The sequence below is a fragment of the Tursiops truncatus genome, chromosome 11, assembly GCF_011762595.2.
Source record: "Tursiops truncatus isolate mTurTru1 chromosome 11, mTurTru1.mat.Y, whole genome shotgun sequence".
NCBI lineage: Eukaryota > Metazoa > Chordata > Mammalia > Artiodactyla > Delphinidae > Tursiops > Tursiops truncatus.
In genome coordinates, this window is record NC_047044.1 from 19,589,484 (window position 1) to 19,611,129 (window position 21,646).

The 21,646-nt window shown below is 39.9% G+C and overlaps 2 protein-coding genes across 2 annotated transcripts in view; one reads left to right on the plus strand and one right to left on the minus strand.

The window, feature by feature from the left end:
• Positions 1–21,646, plus strand: part of WASHC3 (WASH complex subunit 3) — a 137,346-nt gene that overhangs the window by 73,743 nt on the left and 41,957 nt on the right. The window contains exon 11 of the transcript XR_012324225.1: positions 5,908–6,017. The gene's annotated coding sequence lies outside the window, so the exon portion shown is untranslated. The remainder of the gene's footprint in view (positions 1–5,907; positions 6,018–21,646) is intronic.
• The window catches only part of DRAM1 (DNA damage regulated autophagy modulator 1), a 90,543-nt gene continuing 74,802 nt past the window's right edge, over positions 5,906–21,646 (minus strand). The window contains exon 7 of the mRNA XM_019918286.3: positions 5,906–8,673. Coding sequence (XP_019773845.1) covers positions 8,656–8,673 — 18 coding nt within the window. The 3' untranslated portion in view covers positions 5,906–8,655. The remainder of the gene's footprint in view (positions 8,674–21,646) is intronic.

A 21,646-nucleotide genomic window follows, 5' to 3' on the forward strand; every position in this document is an offset into this window, starting at 1 on the left:
ATTGGCAGGCAGATTCTCAACCACTGCGCCACCAGGGAAGCCCCAAGTAGAAGTTTTTGTAAAGGTGTACTTGAAAGCTATTTGAAAATAAGGATGAACAGTTTTTAATATAGTCATGTCAAGAAGGGACTAAAAATAAGGTGTTGACCTTTTAACTTCTTTTTGTGAGCTGAGTCCACATAAGCCCTCATTTTGTGAGTATTTGTTATCCCTTTAGTGTTTTTCAGGGCAGTTTCCCATTCATGCTTTTTACAGCAGAGCTATCAACAATTCACTCTCACATCTCAGCATGTCCCAAGTCAAACTCATCACCATCTCTTTAAATCCATTCTTTTGGACTCTTCTAGTTCGTTCTGGAAAGGACATCACTTGGAGTTATACCCAACGTGTCCTTCTCCATTGCTCCTGACAACAAATAAGTTGCCATATCCTCTTATTTACCTCTACAGTGTCTCGGACAATCATTCCCACTCTGCTATTCTCACTGACAACATCCTAGTTCAGGCCCGTGTTGCCTCCCATATACCCTTGGAATCACCTCCAGTCCTGTTTCCCTTTAACTCCTAGATTCCAACATTTATCAAGATTTCTAAAGCCGAGCTCAAAGCATGTCACCTCCCAGCTCAAAAACCCTCAGTTCCTCCCCATTACCTAATAAAGTCCAAATTCTTTAGCCTGACATTCAAAGCCCACCCATGCTCTGACCCCAATATAATGTTATAATGTTGTCTCCTTACTCCCCTACACGTACTACAGCCAAAATATACTAATTGTCCCCCCAATACGCCCTGCCCATCCTAGCATCTGGCCTTTGTCTGTGGTGTTTTTGTCTCTTCTTACTTCCCTGACTGCTTGCTGATTGAAATATGACCCCATCCTTCAAGTCCCAGTCAAAACCACTACCTCTTCCATGAAGTCCTTCTGGATTTTCCAGCAGGAAATAATCTTTTGGTCCTTGTGTATACTTTTTTTGTATTTTTATTCTGGTCCTTACTACAGCTTACATTGTAAACCTGTTTGTGTGTGTATGTGTGTCAATATCTTGTATATTCTCAGATTATAAAGTTCATTTCATTGATGAACAAATATTTATTGAGTACCTACTAGGTGCTAGTGCAATACAGAAAACAGAGAGCAAGCTGGACATAGAGTATCCATTTTGAACGACCATCCTACAGCACCTAGCATGTATGTTGCACTTTGTAAGCACTCAATGATTCCTTGTCGAATACATGACTAAATTCCTAATTTTACTGAAAAATGCATTTCCAGAAAGTTTTATTTTCAGACCAGAAAAGTAAGACTAGGAATTAAATTGAAAAGGCTTCAAAGAGGCTGAACTAGGAGTTCACAACATATATGTGTTTGTCTCTTGCACAGTTTAGCCATGGAGACCCTGGCAAGCCCTCACACAGAGCCCTTTGCTCTCTGTTTACATACATCTTTAACAATAATAATCATGACAACAACCACAGCGAGCTTGAGTATTTGTTTTCCAAGCTTGTTTCAGATGAGAAGCAGCAAATTAGGAGCAGGGAGTAGAAATGGCACAATCAGTCACACTGGCATCAGTGAGACTGACAGTCCAGCAGCAAGGGATGACCCAAAAAGGCTAAAAAACAAAACAACAATTAAAAAAAAAAACCCAGCAATCTGCAGCCATTTAGAATAGGGACAAACAGTTCTGCATACCTCCAAAGGGCCGTAGGGCTTCTCAGTGTTATAGCACAATAGTACTTTTAATGACAGCCTCAAGTCATCAAGCTGGTTATGTTTATAATGCACTATTTTAGAAGGCAGGGAAGATTAATATATTGGAAATGTTTCCATTCAAGATAATTAAAACTCAGCCATCTATTAAACTCACTTATCCAGAACGACTCTCTCCGACCCCCACCCGCAGGCTCTGGAGCCAGGATTTTATTGTACTTCCTCGCATTACTTGATTCATTTGCCTCAGAACATTCGTTGGCTCTTGCATCTAGTTCAATTTTCATTCAATAAGTTTTATTCCCATTCTGTTTGCACACTCTGCAAGGGCCAGTGGAGGACACAAAAGATTTGAAAAGTCTAGACCCTAGGCTTGTCTTGGAGATGCTCAAGGTCTTGTTGAGGAGATAAGACCTACATCCTTGAACCAACATAAGGACACGATAGAGAAATGCAAATAAGTGTATTGTGAAACAAACTTTGCAATGAAGGGTCATTTGGGACTTGATCCTTCTTGACTAGAGCTAATCAAGATTTCTTAGATATGAGACTCTGAGCCAGAAATGGAAGATTTAGGGTAAAGAAAACAGCACAAAGAGGAACGCAGACCAGAGGCAAGAGAGAGTAAATTGTGTGCTGGCGATTGTCAAGAGCCCACCTGGCAGACTGAGGCTGAGGGCCCTGCTTGGGAATAATATGAGATAAGTTTGAAGCATTCCACCGTTTTGTACAAATCCCTGTCATCTTTCTAAAATCACGTCTTAGTCTGCTCAGGCTGCCATAACAAAATACCATAGACTGGGTGGCTTAAACAAAAAAATTTATTCTCACAGTTCTAGAGGCTGGGAAGTCCAAGATCAAGGTAGAAGCCAATTTGGATTCTGGTGAGGGCTGCTTCCTGCCTTGCAGACAGCCACGTTCGGGCTGTGTCCTTACATGGGGCAGAGAGAGAAAGCTCTCTGGTGTCTCTTCCTATAAGGACACTAATCCCATCATGAAGTGCCCACCCTCATGACCTCATCTAACTCTAATTACCTCCCCAAAGCCCCATCTCCAAATACCATCACATTGGAGGTTAGGCCTTAAACATATGAATTTGGCAAGGGTAGGGGGTTGTGGATGGGGACCCAACATTCGGTCCAAAATAGGTCATATGAATGTAAATCCCTGCATCGTTTAATTTTTTTTGGGGGGGGGCTGCATTGGGTCTTCGTTGCTGCGTGCGGGCTTTCTCTAGTTGTGGTGAGTGGGGGCTACTCTTCATTGCAGTGCGCGAGCTTCCATTGTGGTGGCTTCTCTTGTTGCGGAGCATGGACTCTAGGCGTGCAGGCTCAGTAGTTGTGGCTCGTGGGCTCTAGAGCGCAGGCTCAGTAGTTGTGGCCCACGGGGCTTAGTTGCTCCACGGCATGTGGGATCTTCCCAGACCAGGGATCGAACCCGTGTCCCCTGCATTGGCAGGCAGATTCTTAACCACTGCACCACCAGGGAAGTCCCCCTGCATCTTTTGAAAAGGTCAAAAAATGAAGTTTGATATACAGATTGGTATTTGTCTTCACTCATGTCATTTTACTCGAGAGTTTACATAACAGCTAGTTGCAAGCTACAAAACTGACTTGATTTGCTTTCTCTACATTCATTTTCTAAAAAAAAAAAAAGAAGAAAGAAAACCGGAAATGTTAAGTTCTCCTTTGGTTAGAAGCTCTGGAAGTATTCTACTTTTAGAAGACATCATCCAGTGTATCTGAAGCTTTGGATGATGGTTAACAGATTGATGAGTAATTGCATATAAACACAAACAATGGGCTGAAACTTTCTACAGCTTGTTAACTGGTAAAGACTGGAGATTTATCAGCCTGTTAAAACGAGGTTCTGATAACTGTGCTTTTACCTTTCTCACTAGACTATAAACTCTGGGAGGATGGGGTACGTGTTTTCCCCAGCATCTAGACCATCACCTACCACAGAAATGGGACTTAGTGTTAAGTGAAAAACTAAATAAATGATTGGATGCAAGACAAATTAATTTGTTAACATTTGACTAAAGTAAACATATATTTCTCAGAATTAACTTAGCCTGAATTGGCTGAGATGCTTATGACTGGTGGATTATGCCTATTTAACAAATTAAAAGCAAACCACAAAATCAAGGATTTTAAACTAATTTTTTCCCAGACATGTTCGTTGTAAATCCAATACACGTACTCTGTTGAACTGGCTGCTTTGTGTAATTGAGAGCCAATTTCAACGTTCACATGACAATGAAAACCTCAAGCTTAAATTTATTAATACGTTGCTTTGGCAGAACACCAGGCCTCTTAATAGCAAAATATGGAGAGAAAGGATATTAGTCTCCAAAGACTTGAGTTTGATTTTGAAAATAAACTGATGTTGTTCTTTAAAGATCATTCATAAGGAGACATAACTGTGGAGATGTGGACTATAAAGAAATTTAAATGAAAAATAATTCAAAGTACAGAGAATCAGAGTTTCAGCATGGTATTTGGTTGGAAGGCCCAGGGATCAAAATATTTAAGTGTTTTAGGTCCCACCTTAGCAATTCAAATCCTGAATAGTTGCTAATGCATCGATCTGATAACTCCTAATCTAGACATACTTAACAAATAATTTGCCAAACACACTAGGATATGGAACAGAAGAACTACATATTCAACCAGGTGGACCCCAGAAAAGGAGACTTCATCATTTCTAATAACCGTGGTTGCCATTTATTTAGCACATACCAGGTATCTGTCTAGCACTATGTCAAGTGACGTACAGATTTATCTCATCCTTACAAAACCCCCATTGAGCAGATGAGGAAACTAAGGCTTAAAAATATGTTAAATAAATTACCCCTTAATTGATTACTCCGAATCAACAAGCCTGTAAATGGCAAAGGCACGATTTTAGCCTTTGCTATTGACCACTCCGTTTTGTTCCACTGCTCCTCAAAAGATGGTCCGTGAACTGGCAACATGAACATCACCTGGGAACTTGCTGGAAATCAGTCCTGAACTCCACACAGGCTTACTGAATCAGAATCACTGGCTGTGGGACCTAGGAATCTGTTTTAACCAGCTCTCCAGGAGATTCTAATGCACACTGAATTTTGAGAAGTACATCTCTATTCTACTCTATTTCTCCAAACTTTAGCAAATATTTATATTTCACTTTTCCAGTGAAGTTTCTTACAAAACCCAGAAAATTAATATCACATTCCTTTCTTTGTTTGAATTATGTGAACAATAGTCACTAGACTAGAAACCTTAATTCCTACAAATAGAATATATAAAATGAGCCCCAAGGAAAACAACCCAATGGCATTATTATCCATCTAAAATATGAACAAGGGCTACAGTGATTGGAATTCTTTCAAGACCTGACTACACATATTGGTTTAGGATTAAAACAGTAACCACTTAGCTCATTCTAAGCTTTAACAGATAAAACAGATTTTTAATATAAGCTCAGAAAGAGTATCTTGCCAAGAGGGCAAGAGTAACCATCCGGTGTGCTGTGACAAAAGTGAAATATAATATATGTAAAGGGCAATCAGAATTCCAATCTATTGCTATGAATGATTGTCTTGCCAGGTAATGAAATGTATTGACATTACTGCTGAGCTGTCATTGGCATGTTATACAGACATTGAGATTTTCTAAGCAAAGTTACTGGAAGTCATTCAAATATTTATAATGGTGTAATGGGTGAAATGGAGACTTTCTCTTTCAAAAAAAATTTTGTTCCAAATTCCTTGATGAGAAAATATTTGGAATAAAGCACAATAGATTTATATACAGACTTATATGGCTGAAATTGATTTTTGTTTCCCTGGGAATTTAAGAATCTTTTCAATAGTTGAGAGCTGGTGTACAGCTGCAGGAGGTTGGCTTAATACGGAGCCAATATTTATGCTTTCTTGATAGAACAAATGAGAGTTCTCGCTCTGTTTTCTATCTTACTTTTGTTGAAAGCCTGGCAACACTGGGATATAATACTTGCTTCTTCAAAATGTTTCTAAGTTGTTCACTGTTTTGTATTTAATCTTGAAGCTGCTTTATTTATAATATTATTAAACCTCAAAGAAACACATGGTGGAAGAGAATGGAGAAATTCTGTGATTTCACTGTTTTATTCTTCTTTAATAGAATTTATGTGAAACCGAAAATCGTTCATGTTTTTGTTTTTATTTTCAAGGAGTGTGTCCATGCCTTGCAACAGGATGCCTTACACAGATGAGTAAATCACAGTACACAATAAATTTTATGGCTGAAGAAATTATTTCTGTGGAAATCTCCCTCTAACAGGTGAGTGAAGATTTATGTAGATATTTGTTATCTCTATATCTAAATAAAGCAAGCACAGTCTTGAAAAAATACAAACATATTTTTGTCCAAATGCAGATCCAGCACAATTGCAGCAAGTACCCTCTACTTCATAATAATTTCTAGGTTTTCTCTAGCCTTACATATTTATTCCTACTGCTTACCATTTGCCTACTATATTGAGGATCTACTAAAGGCCAGTATTATGCTTGTGTTTTACCTGGATATCATATGTACAGGTGCAGTACTCTGACATATGGTAAGCACTCAAGCAAATATTATTATCTACATACAACTGCTGAAAACAAAATTTGCCGGTAGACAAAGTAATTGATGCTTCTTGGATCCTAGGTCTCACTAGCAGAGTTTTGACATCAGATAATACCATCTTTTAGCATGCATAGCAGGAATCCAACTGGTCAGTGTAATGTAGTGGTTAAAATCATGGACACTGGCACCAGACAACCTTGGTTCCAGTCCGTGTTCTACTGCTTATTACCTACGTGACCTTGAACCAGACGTTCAGCTTCCTATGCCCCTGTTTCTTATCTCGTAGAACTGTTGTACAGATTAACTCAGAGAGTGCTTGGAAAAGTGTTTGGTGTGGGGTAGGTGGACAATATATGGTAGCCATCGTTGTTATTCTCTGGGCCCATTTCATCACCTGTAAATGGATGCAATAAACAAGCAGACCTTATGGAATTTCTGTTATGCGGAAGTCTAGAGGTTCCATAACGTCAAGAACCATGTATGTCTTTTCACTATTGGATCCTAGCACATAGCATAGATTCCTGGCATACAAATAAAAATTTAAGTGAATGAATAAATGAAATAAATAAACATATATAAATATATATATATAAAGCATTCGGCACAGTGCCTGACACATAGCAAGTGTTCAATAAATGAGGGCTGTTTTAAGTATGCTTAACTATCTTGTGGACTCCCTTAATACAGTTTAGTTCAAGCCAGACCTCTGTCCATAATACTGGGAAATTTTCAGTGGGAAGTCTTCACTCCCTGGAACTAAGACCTCCAGGAAGCTCTACCCAGTGGCGTTATGGAATAGCTCCTTATGCCTTGACTAGAAAGGAGTTAGTGGTAACGGCATTGGGCCAGAAATCCAGGTCAAGTCCTGGCTTGACGATTTCATAGTTGTGTGGCCTTCACCAAGTCATTTCACCTATTTGAGTCTGTCCCCTCAATTGTAAGATAAATGGTTTGGATTGAAAGATCCTCTTCTAATTCTGGATCTCTGTAATTTCAGAAATTATATCATAACTCTTTGTTCCTGAATATGTGAACAATTTTTATGACTTATCTCTCACGTATGTAGCATGCCTATTATACACACACATACACACACACACAAATGTGTATATATGAGTCAGCAATGCCTGCTGTGAATTTTTCATCCAGTACAGGAACTCCTCTTCTGGAACAATGAATTCCTCTCTCCATTTGTACCTTTCTTGGTGATGCCTGGTTGTGAATTAGACATTTAGATTTGGCATCCATATTAGATTAGAACTGAGAAATGTTCTAAAAGGAAGCCTTGATTAAGAAAAATTAATGACTTATTTTGTCCATTCCAGCCCAATGTAATTTTCCTCCTCCATACTTATCCAGTTTTTCTTGTTTGTGCCAATTATATGCCAGATTTTGAACCTGAGTCTCTGTCATCAGAGTCAATGAACTCTCTACTCTACACTGTCTTTCAAACAGCTGCTTGCCTTGTCAAATCCCATCAGTCTAAACATCTCCCTGGAAGCAGATCTGTTTATTATGTTTATTTGAATTCCACCCTTCCAAACACACACACACAGTTGTGAACATAATAGGTGCACAGTAAATGTATGTTGAGTAAATGGAAGATAAAAAGGACACACTGGGCCTTCTTCAGTTTTGTGGCCTCATTTCTCTCCTAGAATTCTTTTTTTGGATCAAAACAGGAAGTGGTAAGGTTGTCACATGAATACAAATCACTGAGTTGTGACAAGTGCCAAACTGGCTCTAAGGCATCAAGGAAGTCAAAGCTTAGTCCTCTCTGTTTCTTTCCCAGCGTTCACAGGCCTGAACATCAATCACCCCATCCTATGCAGCCTCTGTAGACAGCCGCCTGGTTAGCCTGGCCCTAACCAGGCCCAGGGATCCCTGAACTTTTCGTATTCTACACCAAAGAGTTTTTGCTGGGCTTATTAAAGTATATTTTGGGAGAGGTTGATTAGCTCTTTGGTTTTGTTACCACTCATGTATATTTCGAAGACTGCAAAAATAAAAGATTGAACAAGCCATTATTTCTGATCATGGAGATGAGAGAGCTCATACTTAAACAAGAATAATAAATGCAATTTTGGAATCTACTGGATACTCTTTTGAAAAGTAGGTAGTCATGATCAATCTAGGAAGGTTGCATTAAACTTAGCACTTGAATTAGGCAAGTTCAAACTGACAACTGTAATAAGCAGTCTTCAACTTCCAGAAGCTTTACATAATAAAAGTTTATTGCTGACTCATGCAATAGTGTAATGCAAGTATTCTTGGTTAGCCAGTGATGCCCCAAATAGTATCTCAGCGATCCAGGTTCTTTCCTTTTTGTAGTGCCACCTCTTCTAGATCTTCAGTCTTCTCCATTAAACTGCAGGAGGAAAAGAGAGAGATTGGAAGAGTGGAATATTAAGCAGAAAGTTTTTGTAGACCAGGCTTAGACACATATCACTTCCTGCCCACATTTTATTGGCCAGAATTCAGTCATATGGTCACACCTAACTGCAGGGAAGGCTAGGAAAAGCAGTCTAGCTGAGTGCCCAGTAAGAAAAGGAACTGGGGTAAAGTGAACTCACAGCAGTCTTTGCCACAGCTCTACATGTGTACTTCCCATCCAACATCATGATGTTAGCAGTGTTCCATGTAAAGGGCCAATAAATGGTTGCTCTTTTTATAACTAGTACATCTGATAAACTCTAATAACCATTATCCGAGAATATATGGAGCAATGCCAAGTGCTAATTGTGGGCTATGATAAATAAGACATGACCTTGGCCCCTAAGAATTTTGTACTGAAATAGAACTTTCAACCAACTCTTTCTTCTTTTTCTTTTTTTTTTTTTGGCTCTGCTGCGTGGCTTGTGGGATCTTAATCCCTGGACCAGGAATCGAATCGGGGGCCCCAACAGTGAGAATGCCGAGTCCCGCCAGGGAATTCCTTTTTTATCTATTTTTTTCTTTTTTTTTTCAACCAACTCTAAAATGGAGAAGAATAAAGTAAGGATAGAGGTGAAAGTCTTTTGTAGCATACATCTTATTATATGTCTGTCTACCATAACTTTAAGCCACTCAAGACAGACCTGATAACACGCCTTTGTGTTTATGGTCTTTATTCATTGCCTGGCATACAGCAGGTATTATAGAAGTGATTTTATTTTTAATACAAATTATTTATTTATTTATTTTTGGCTGCGTTGCGTCTTCGTTGCTGTGCACGGGATTTCTCTAGTTGCAGTGAGCAGGGGCTACTCTTCATTGCGGTGCACGGGCTTCTCATTGTGGTGGCTTCTCTTGTTGCAGAGTACGGGCTCTAGGCACACAGGCTTTAGTAGTTGTGGCTCACAGGCTGAGTAGTTGTGGCTCATGGCCTCTAGAGCACGGGCTCAGTAGTTGTGGCCCACGGGCTTAGTTGCTCCGCGGCATGTGGGACCTTCCTGGACCAGGGCTCGAACCCATGTCCCCTGCATTGACAGGTGAATTCTTAACCACTACACCACCAGGGAAGTCCTAGGGCAATAGTTCTTAACAGGGTTGTGTGTATGCTTGGGAAGAGGGAGATTTGGCTGATTTACCTCTTATTGAGTAACAACTACCCCCAAACTTAATGGTTTAACACAATCATTTATTTTGCTGATGATTTTGTAGGTCAGGAATCTGGGAAGGACTAGGCTAGATAGTTTTGTTCCACATGGTTTTAGCTGTAGTGGCTGGGCCTAGAGGATCCACTTTCAAGATGGTTCCTTATTTACACAGAGTGCCTCAGTGTTCTACACATGGGGTCTTATACTTTGAGCTGCTCCATATGGCTTGGGTTTCTCCTGTCATGGTGGTCTCAGGATATCTAATCACATTTTTTACAAGAGGCAGGAGTTAAGGCTACCAGGTCAGTAAAGGGCCATGCCCAGAACTGGCAGTGTCACTTCTATTACATTTTACAGGACCTAACCACATTCAAGAGGTTGAGAAATAGATTCTACCTCCTGATGGGGAAAATAGCACAGTCACACTGTGGAAGGGCATGTCGGATGGGAAATATTGGGGATTATCTTTGAAAAATACTAACTGCTACAGGAATGTCCACCCAAGTCACCTGAGGAACATTTTCAAATTATGGCCGTTATGCTTCCAAGTTTTAAATAGGTTCCATGGGGAATTCTGATACCTATCCCCAGCTCAGACCCAGTAGTGTAGAACAGAAAGAAAAAGTGGCTCAGGACCGAAATGTAAAAAGAACAACTCTGAATAGGGAGTTCCTGCTGATAGACCAGAGATGAAATAAATGAGCTAGAGGCATGATGGGAGCCAAAGGAGGAGATGATTTCAAGGAGGGTGTGGTCAGAAGCACCAAATGCTGTAGAGACGGTGAGAATGAGGAGAAATAGGCAGAGGCTGACAAATATGGCTTTGAAGTCTCTCCAAGCGTCTCTGAACTCTGTTTCAGTTGGGATCGGAATCCAGAATCAGAAGCTTACAAACTGAGTCTGCAACCAGAATAGGTTCCATTTTGTCCCCCAGTAGTTTGGCTATCCTCATGAAACCCTATTTGTAAGGACTGAAATAGCAGTTATCTGACAGCAGTACACAATCTGCAAATGAGAAAAATTGTGACAGACTTTACAGGTAGTTAAAGTGTGAACTTCAAGAAAATGGAGACATTTCCCTTCTGCTCCTCCCTTTTATCTTTGCAAGTAAGTTCTTTGGCAGTTAGTTTGGTGCTTTTCTTTGTTTGGGATATCAAGTCAGAATCAGTGTATCAGCTAGCTCTTGCTGTATAACAAATCATCCCAAAGTCAGTGGCTTATAATCAGGGGTCTGCAAACTACAACCTGTGGGCCAGATGCCTGTCTTTGTAAATGTAGTTTTATTTAGACATGGCTGTGTCTGTTCATTTACATATTATCTGCCTTATGTGTTTATCTGTTTTTTGTACTACAGTAAACAGAGGGGAGGTACCACAGAGCATATGCCTCATTAACTTATAATATTCACTATCTAGCTCTTTTAAAAAAAAAGGTTTGCTCGATTCTGCTTAAAAAATAAGTATGTATTATTGCTAATGAGTCAGCTGGGTAGTTTTTCTGGTCTCAGCTAGGCTCATTCATGATCACCTGTGAGCTCTGATGCTTAGGCTATGTTCTGTCATATGTCCTGGTTGACTGGTTGTTGGCTAGTCTGACTTTAGCTGGAGTATCTGGGACCTTCCCCTGTGACTTTTCATTCTCTAACAGGCTAGTCTAGGCTTGTCCTTATGGTGATAATAAGATTCCAATAGAATAAGTGGAAACACGTAAGAACTCTTGAGACCAAGGCTCCAAAGTGGCACACCATCACTTCCACCACATCCTACCATTGCACTACATGTGATATTGACCAAAGCAAGTAACAAGGGCAGCCCAGATTCCAGAGGCGATGAGACAACCTGCTAAGTTATAATTGCAAAGATGTTGATACAGGGAGGCATGAAGTATCTGGGCCATCTTTGCAACCAATCTACCGCATAGAGTATAGAAAGCACACCAGGCTGGACTTGAGAGGACTGAGGTCAGATCCTGACTTGGCTGTAAACTCACTCTGTGACCTTACACAAGTCACTGAGTCTCTCTGGGCCTTAGACTCCTTAGCTCTGAATTCTACATTCATATTAAAAAATGCCATATCCTCTTCTTGTTTGCATTCAACAAATGTTTATTTTCTTGAAATATTTTTTAACGAGACTCGAAAATACTCTCTGTTTTCTAATGTGCTATTACTTGGGGCCAGCGTAAGCGAAAAACATCTGCTTTTATTTCATTCCTTTGACAGGGATTCTAAATATTTGTAATTTACATGAAAAAAATTACAAAGGTCATACTGGGTTTCTTTCAAATATGAAGAAGGAGAAAAGGTTTTGCAAATGAAAGTGATAGAAGCCACCTTAGCAGGAAAATAATGTGAAGATGGTGTTTGCTCAGAATGACTCAAAATCCCCAAGTCCTTGCCTTTACCAGGAAGTCCTGATAGATAGGTAATATAAGAGAGATTTAGGTTAATAAACTCTCTGGAAAGTGCTATAAGAAGGGTTATGATGTCTGGGTTTGCTTTATGCTTGTCAATCCCTTTCCAAATGAAGCTAGTAAGAGTGGTGTAAGCCCGGATATTCCCGGATCAGCCATTAGGAAGATCCTCAAGCAGTATCCTTCCTACCCAGCCCCCAACAGGGCTCTCCAGGCATCTGCCTTCAGCAAGGCCAAGGCTAAAACAGAGTTTACACAGCTGGACCTGGGTTTCATGTAGATCTTCATTCTTTGTAATCTGGTTCTCAGTGCTACTTCGGGATACTTCTGAAGATGGGGAGCCAATTTAGCTCCAGTCATCAAGCAGATTACTAATCAGCCCTCCCATTTCCAAATCCAGACCCTTTTACTTCAGCCTGGTCCCTTCCTCCATCTCCCTAGCTACTACTCGCTGTCCATTCCCAGCTTCATGTCTTGTTCATATTTTCCCTTCCTCTTCTTTCTCCTTCTGTTCCTCTTATTCAGATCCTAATCACCGGACTTTCCTGGTGGCACAGTGGTTAAGAATCCACCTGCCAGTGCAGGGGACTCGGGTTCGATCCCTGGTCTGGGAAGATCCCACATGCCACGGAGCAACTAAGCCTGGGCTCCAAAACTACTGAGCCTGTGCTCTACAGCCCGCATGCCACAACTACTGAAGCCCATGTGCCACAACTACTGAGCGTGCGCTCTAGAGCCCGTGATCTACAACTACTGAGCCTGTGCTCTAGAGCCCGTGCTCCACAACAAGAGAAGCCACCGCAATGAGAAGCCCGTGCACCACAACGAAGAGTAGCCCCTGCTCACCACAACTAGAAAAAGGTCGCGTGCAGCAACGAAGACGCTACGCAGCCAAAAAAAGTCCTAATCAGAGTTCAGAGCCAGGCCAAATTCTGCTTCTCCCTGGAGCTTCCCCTGCCAACTTGAGGCCTCTGTGACCTCTCCCACAAAGGCATGAGTTACCCAACAGGCAGGCTGAGTATGTGCACAGAGCAGTTGTAAGTCAGGGTTCTCACCCCCCACCTTAACACACACACACACACACACACACACACACACACACACACACAGAAAACCTCAGATTCAGTGAATGTATCCAGAATTTTGAAATGGAAAATCTAGAAAGAATTTATTTTAGCATATGCAACCTTTGTGACATTTCAAGAAATAACATTTATTCTGCATTACGTGGGGAGGAGGGGCACAAAAAGGGGTACTTTTTTCAGTTTAGGGTCTTTAGAGTTCTTAATTTTGTACTGATCTCTCCTCTGAGATTATATTGCACTTACTGTGTTTTCCACAGACTTTGGCATTTAATCGTATGTGTATGACCTAGTGGTTGAGTATGTGGAATGTTAACTCTATCACCCACTAGCTCTGTGACTTTGGGCAAACTATTTGTGGCAGATAGTCTCCAATCAAGGCTGTCATCAACCTCTTCCCTCCCTGCCACACTCCTCCATTGAGAGGTGAAACTTGTTTCCCCTTCTCTTAAATCTTGCTGGGCCTGTAACTGCTTTGACCAACAGATCATAGCAGAAGTAACATTCTGAGACTTCTGAGGCCAGGCCTTAAGCAAACTGGAAGGTTCAATTTTTTTCCTCTTGCAGTGCTCCTTCTTGGAGTCCAGCTGCCATCCCAGGAGAGGCAATGGAGGAGCATGGATGTACTCTGGTGAGCAGTCCCAGCTCTGCTCCCAGCTGACATCCAGCACCAATTGCCAGCCCTGTGAGCAAACCATTTGGATGTTCTAGCCTAGTCGAGCCTCCAGATAAATGCATATGGACATAGGCAGACAACGTCACATGGAGCAGAAGAACTGCCCAGCTGAGCCCAATCAACTCAGAATCATGAGATATAATAAAATAGTTGTTGCTTCAAGCCACTAAGTTTTGGGGTAGTTTGTTATATAGCAGTAGATCATTGAAATAGTATCTAACCCAAACCTAGATTTGGTTTCTTCCCCTATGAAATGGAGTCAATAATAGTACCTATTTCATAGGATTGGTTTAAGAATCAAACAAGATGAAATGTATGGTAAAGTGCTTAGTGATGTTATGCTATCTATTTATGTTATGTTCTAATTACTACATTATTTTATTTATTTATTTGCTGCACCACATGGCTTGCAGGATCTTAGTTCCCTGACCAGGGATGAGTCCTAACCACTGGAATGCCAGGGAATTCCCTGTTCTTAAACATGCAAGGAGAGGCTCTGTCACTGGTTAAAAGATTTCAAGAATCAGAGTGCAGGAGGTGGTGGGGCAGGAGAGAAAAGGAAGATATAGAAAATAAATGGTACTAATATTTATTGGTAACCTACTATGTGCCAGGCTGCACACTAGGTTTTTACATATATGATCGCACTGGCTCGTCACAGAAACCTTGTTAGGCACATGTTTTTACCCTTTATACCATTCAGTGGAGGTTCAGAGAGGTTAAGTAATTTACCCAAGGTCCCACAGCTGGGAGTGACCAAAGAGGAGTACAACTGGGCTTCAAAGTGTACTGTCTGACTGCAAAGCCCATTCTTTTTTTTTTTTTTTTAACCCTCCTACAGATCTTGGACAGAGGGACTTCCTGAGATCTTTCAAAATATAATTATTTTTTTCAATGAGAAATTAAACATTCAGTCAGACTCTATTCAATACAACCAATATTCTGCTTCTGGTAGGAATATTGATGAAAATTTAAAAACAACCCCCAAAGTCCTGTACTTCCGGTAATAAATTATTACAAACCTACCATCAAGAAATCTAGATAAATCTTTCATGATACTAGTTATTTTTACCTTATGTCATATCTCTGAGAAACAACTTCCAGGCATGTAAAATTGTACTTCCTTTTATTTTTTTTCTAAAATATCACCTTTAACCCTCTAGGAAGGGCTGCCCCATTATGCCTGTATACATTAATGCTTAATTTTTTAAACATCTTTATTGGAGTATAATTGCTTTAAAATGTTAGGTTAGTTTCTGCTGTATAACAAAGTGAATCAGCTATATGTATACATATATCCCCATATCCCCTCCCTCTTGCGTCTCCCTCACACCCTCCCTATGCCACGCTGCTAGGTGGTCACAAAGCACCGAGCTGATCTCCCTGAGCTATGCAGCTGCTTCCTACTACCTATCTGTTTTACATTTCATAGTGTATATATGTACATGCCTCTCTCTCGTTTTGTCCCAGCTTACCCTTCCTGCTCCCCACGTCTTCTAATCCATTCTCTACATCTGCGTATTTATTCCTGTCCTGCGCCTAAGTTCATTAGAACCATTTTTTTTTAGATTCCATATATATGTGTTAGCATACAGTATTTTTCTCTTTCTGACTTACTTCACTCTGTATGACAGCCTCTATGTCCATCCACCTCACTACAAATAACTCAATTTGGTTTCTTTTTATGGCTGAGTAATATTCCATTGTGTATATGTGCCACATCTTCTTTATCCATTCATCTGTCGATGGACACTTAGGTTGTTTCCATGTCCTGGCTATTGTAAATAGTGCTGCAATGAACATTGTGGTACATGACTCTTTTTGAATTATGGTTTTCTCAGGGTATATGCCCAGTAATGGGATTCCTGGCTCATATGGTAGTTCTATTTTTAGTTTTTTAAGGAACGTCCATACTGTTCTCCATAGTGGCTGCATCAATTTACATTCCCACCAACACTGCAAGAGGGTTCCCTTTTCTCCACACCGTCTCCAGCATTTATTGTCTGTAGGTTTTTTGATGATGGCCATTCTGACTGGTATGAGGTGATACCTCACTGTAGTTTTGATTTGCATTTCTCTAATGATTAGTGATATTGAGCATTCTTTCATGTGTTTGTTGGCAATCTGTATGTCTTCTTTGGAGAAATGTCTATTTAGGTCTTCTGCCCATTTTTGGATTGGGTTGTTTGTTTTTTTGATATTGAGCTTCATAAGCTGCTTGTATATTTTAGAGATTAATCCTTTGTCAGTTGCTTCGTGTACAAATATTTTCTCCCATTCTGAGGGTTGTCTTTTCGTCTTGTTTATGGTTTCCTTTGCTGTGCAAAAGCTTTTAAGTTTCATTAGCTCCCATTTGTTTATTTTTGTTTTTATTCCCATTTTTCCAGGAGGTGGGTCAAAAAGGATCTTGCTGTGATTTCTGTCATAGAGTGTTCTGCCTATGTTTTCCTCTAAGAGTTTTATAGTGTCTGGCCTTACGTTTAGGTCTTTAATCCATTTTGAGTTTATTTTTGTGTATGGTGTTAGGGACTGTTCTAATTTCATTCTTTTACACGTAGCTGTCCAGTTTTCCCAGCACCACTTATTGAAGAGGCTGTCTTTTCTCCATTGTATATTCCTGCCTCCTTTATCAAAGATGAGGTGACCATATGTGTGTGGGTTTATCTCTGGGATTTCTATCGTGTTCCATTGATCTATAATTCTATTTTTTGCCAGTACCATACTGTCTCGATTACTGTACCTTTGTAGTATAGCCTGAAGTGAGGGAGCCTGATTCCTCCAGCTCTGTTTTTCTTTCTCAAGATTGCTTTGGCTATTCGGGGTCTTTTGTGGTTCCATACCAATTGTGAAATTTTTTGTTCTAGTTCTGTGAAAAATGCCATTGGTACTTTGATAGGGATTGCATTGGATCTGTAGATTGCTTTGGATAGTAAAGTCATTTTCACACTGTTGATTCTTCCAATCCAATAACATGGTATATCTCTCCATCTGTTGGTATCATCTTTAATTTCTTTCATCAGTGTCTTATAGTTTTCTGCATACAGGTCTTTTGTCTCCCTAGGTAGGCTTAATCCTAGGTATTTTATTCTTTTTGTTGCAGTGGTAAGTGGGCGTGTTTCCTTAATTTCTCTTTCAGATTTTTCATCATTAGTGTATAGGAATGCAGGAGAGTTCTGTGCATTAATTTTGTATCCTGCTACTTTACCGAACTCATTGATTAGCTCTAGTAGTTTTCTGGTAGCGTCTTTAGGATTCTCTATGTATAGATAGTATCATGTCATCTGCAGACAGTGACAGTTTTACTTCTTTTTTGATTTGGATTCCTTTTATTTTTTTTTTTTTTTGTTCTCTGGTTGCTGTGGCTAAAACTTCCAGAACTATGTTGAATAATAGTGGTGAGAGTGGGCAAACTTATTTTGTGCCTGATCTTAGAGGAAATGGTTTCAGTTTTTCACCATTGAGAATGATGTTGGCTGTGGGTTTGTCATATATGGCCTTTATTATGTTGAGGTAGGTTCCCTCTATGCCTACTTTCTGGAGAATTTTTATCATAAATTGGTGTTGAATTTTGTTTAAAGGGTTTTCTGCATCTATTGAGATGATCATATGGTTTTTATCCTTCAATTTTGTTAATATGGTGTATCACATTGATTGATTTGCGTATATTGAAGAATCTTTGCATTCCTGGGATAAACCCTACTTGATCATGGTGTATGATCCTTTTAATGTGCTGCTGGATTCTGTTTGCTAGTATTTTGTTGAGGATTTTTGCATGTATGTTCATCAGTGATATTGGGCTGTAGTTTTCTTTTTTTGTGTCATCTTTGTCTGGTTTTGGTATCAGGGTGATGGTGGCCTCAGAATGAGTTTGGGAGTGTTGCTCCCTCTGCTATATTTTGGAAGAGTTTGAGAAGGATAAGTGTTAGCTGTTTTCTAAATGTTTGATAGAATTCGCCTGTGAAGCCATCTAGTGCTGGACTTTTTTTTGGTGGAAGATTTTTAATCACAGTTTCAATTTCAGTGCTTGTGATTGGTCTGTTTATATTTTCTATTTCTTCCTGGTTCAGTCTCAGAACATTGTGCTTTTCTAAGAATTTGTCCATTTCTTCCAGGTTGTCCATTTTATTGGCATAGAGTTGATTGTAGTAATCTCTCATGATCCTTTGTATTTCTGCAGTGTCACTTGTTACTTCTTTTTTTTTTTTTCACTTGTTACTTCTTTATCATTTCTAATTCTGTTGATTTGAGTCTTCTTTTTTTTTTTGATGAGTCTGACTAATGGTTTATCAATTTTGTTTATCTTCTCAAAGAACCAGCTTTTAGTTTTATTGATCTTTACTATTATTTCCTTTATTTCTTTTTCATTTATTTCTGATCTGATCTTTGTGATTTCTTTCCTTCTGCTAACTTTGGGGTTTTTTTGTTCTTCTTTCTCTAATTGCTTTAGGTGTAAGGTTAGGTTGTTTATTTGAGATGTTTCTTGTTTCTTGAGGTAGAATTGTATTGCTATAAACTTCCCTCTTAAACTGCTTTTGCTGCATCCCATAGGTTTTCGGTCATCGTGTTTTCATTGTCATTTGTTTCTAGGTATTTTTTGATTTCCTCATTGATTTCTTCAGTAATCTCTTGGTTATTGTTTAGCCTCCATGTGTTCGTATTTTTTACAGTTTTTTTTCCTGTAATTGATGCTAGTTGATCCTGAAATGCTAGTCTCATAGCATTGTAGTCAGAAAACATACTTGATATGATTTCATTTTTCTTAAATTTACCAAGGCTTGGTTGGTGACCCAAGATATGATCTATGCTGGAGAATGTTCCATGAGCACTTGAGAAGAAAGTGTATTCTGTTGTTTTTGGATGGAATGTCCTATAAATATCAATTAAGTCCATCTTGCTTAATGTATCATTTAAAGCTTGTGTTTCCTTATTTATTTTCATTTTGAATGATCTGTCCATTAGTGAAAGTGGGGTGTTAAAGTCCCCTACTATGATTGTGTTACTGTCGATTTCCCCTTTTATGACTGTTAGCATTCACCTTATGTATTGAGGTGCTCCTATGTTGGGTGCATAAATATTTACAATTGTTATATCTTCTTGGATTGATCCCTTGATTATTATGTAGTGTCCTTCTTTGTGTCTTGTTATAGTCTTTATTTTAAAGTCTACTTTGTCTGATATGAGAATTGCTACTCCAGCTTTCTTCTGACTTCCATATGCATGGAATATCTTTTTCCATCCCCTCACTTTCAGTCTGTATGTGTCCCTAGGTCTGAAGTGGGTCTCTTGTATACAACACATATATGGGTCTTGTTTTTGTATCCATTTAGCCAGTCTGTGTCTTTTGGTTGGAGCATTTAATCCATTTACATTTAAGGTAATTGTCAATATGTATGTTCCTATTACCATTTTCTTGTTTGGAGTTTGTTTTTGTAGGTCTTTTCCTCCTCCTGTGTTTCCTGCCTAGAGAAGTTCCTTTAGTATTTATTGTAAAGCTGGTTTGGTGGGGCTGAATTCTCTTAACTTCTGCTTGTCTGTAAAGGTTTTAATTTCTCCATCGAATCTGAATGAGATCCTTGCAGGGCAGAATAATCTTGGTTGTAGGTTTTTCCCTTTCATCACTTTAAATATGTCCTGCCACTCCCTTTTGGCTTGTAAAGTTTCTGCTGAAAGATCAGCTGTTAACCTTATAGGGCTTTCCTTGTATGTTATTTGTTGCTTTTCCCTTGCTGCTTTTAATATTTTTTCTTTGTATTTGATTTTTGATAGTTTGATTAATATATGTCTTGGTGTGTTTCTCCTTGGATTTATCCTGTATGGGACTCTCTGTGCTTCCTGGACTTGATTGACTATTTCCTTTCCCATGTTAGGGAAGTTTTCAAGTATAATCTCTTCAAATGTTTCCTCAAACCCTTTCTTTTTCTCTTCTTCTCTGGGACCCCTATAATTCGAATGTTGCTGCATTTAATGTTGTCCCAGAAGCCTCTGAGACTGTCCTCAATTCTTTTCATTCTTTTCTCTTTATTCTGCTCTGTGGTAGTTATTTCCACTATTTTATCTTCCAGGTCACTTATCCATTCTTCTTCCTCAGTTATTCTGCTATTGTTTCCTTCTAGAGAATTTTTAATTTCATTTTTTGTGTTGTTCATCATTGTTTGTTTGCTCTTTAGTTCTTCTAAGTCCTTGTTAAATGTTTCTTGTATTTTCCCCATTCTATTTCCAAGATATTGGATCATCTTTACTACCATTACTCTGAAGTCTTTTTCAGGTAGGCTGCCTATTTCCTCTTCACTTGTTTGGTCTGGTGGTTTTTACCTTGCTCCTTCATCTGCTGTGTTTTTCTCTGTCTTCTCATTTTTTTTAACTTACTTCGTTTGTGGTAGGCTGCAGGTTCGTAGTTCCCGTTGTTTTTGGTGTCTGCCCCCAGTGGATGAGGTTGGTTCAGTGGCTTGTGTAGGCTTCCTGGTGGAGGGGACTGGTGCCTATATTCTAGTGGGTGGGACTGGATCTTGTCTTTCTGGTGGGCAGGGCTGCATCCGGTGGTGTGTTTGGGGGTGTCTGTGAACTTAGTATGATTTTAGGCAGCCTCTCCGCTAATGGGTGGGATTGTGTTCCTGTCTTGTTAGTTGTTTGGCATGGGGCGTCCAGCACTGGAGCTTGCTGGCTGTTGGGTGGAGCTGGGTCTTTGCATTGAGACGGAGATCTCTGGGAGAGCTCTCGCTGATTGATATTACGTGGGGCCAGGAGGTCTCTGGTGGTCCAATGTCCTGAACTCGGCTCTCCCACCTCAGAGGCTCAGGCCTGACACCCGGCTGGAGCACCAAGACCTGTCAGCCACACGGATGTGTTACAGCGCCTTTCTCCTCCTAGGGACTCAGCCAGGATTTCAGGCAATGGGTTCTGAGTCCAAAAATTGCCTCTATTTGGGAACTTGCCAAACACGACACAGGAGAGGCTTCAGTATTTTCTTGGAGTTGGGTTTGCTCTCTTGTACTTCTCCCATTGCCACAAAAAATCTTTCCCTGAGTAGCGGCTGCTCCTTTCGCTGCTTAATTTTTAAATGAGAAGTTAACTTGTCTTTTCTCACAGAGACAGTTTACTTGGTGAGGTCAGCAAAATGCTGATAAGAAAACCTATATGAGGCCCCTCAGACCGGGCCTCTGAGATCCTGGCTAAAAGCTCACCACAGATCTGTGTCCAATAATAAAATCCTCCTCGAATCTGGGAGCACTCAGCTCATTCCTGCCTGTTCAGTCTTTTAAGTGCCTCCTTCCCATGCTCCTTCTTTTCCTTCCCCCAGTCTCTCACAAAATCTTGTTCCAAAATGTCAGTCAACCATCAGCTAATGGGATCAGAAGTTGCCTCACAGTCAGAAAACCTCCTGGTCCCCGGCCCAAGTGCCCCCCATTACATCCAGTGTCCCAAGATGACCTCCCAGTCCCCATGACGTAAGGAAACATTTCAGAGCAGCTTTACAAAATGAGAAATTCATTCGCTATTTTTTTCAAGGGACCAAGAAAAGAAAATGTTATGAACAAGGAAATTGCTGGTGGGTCACTGGCCAGGACACTGAAATGTGAACATCGAACAATTAAT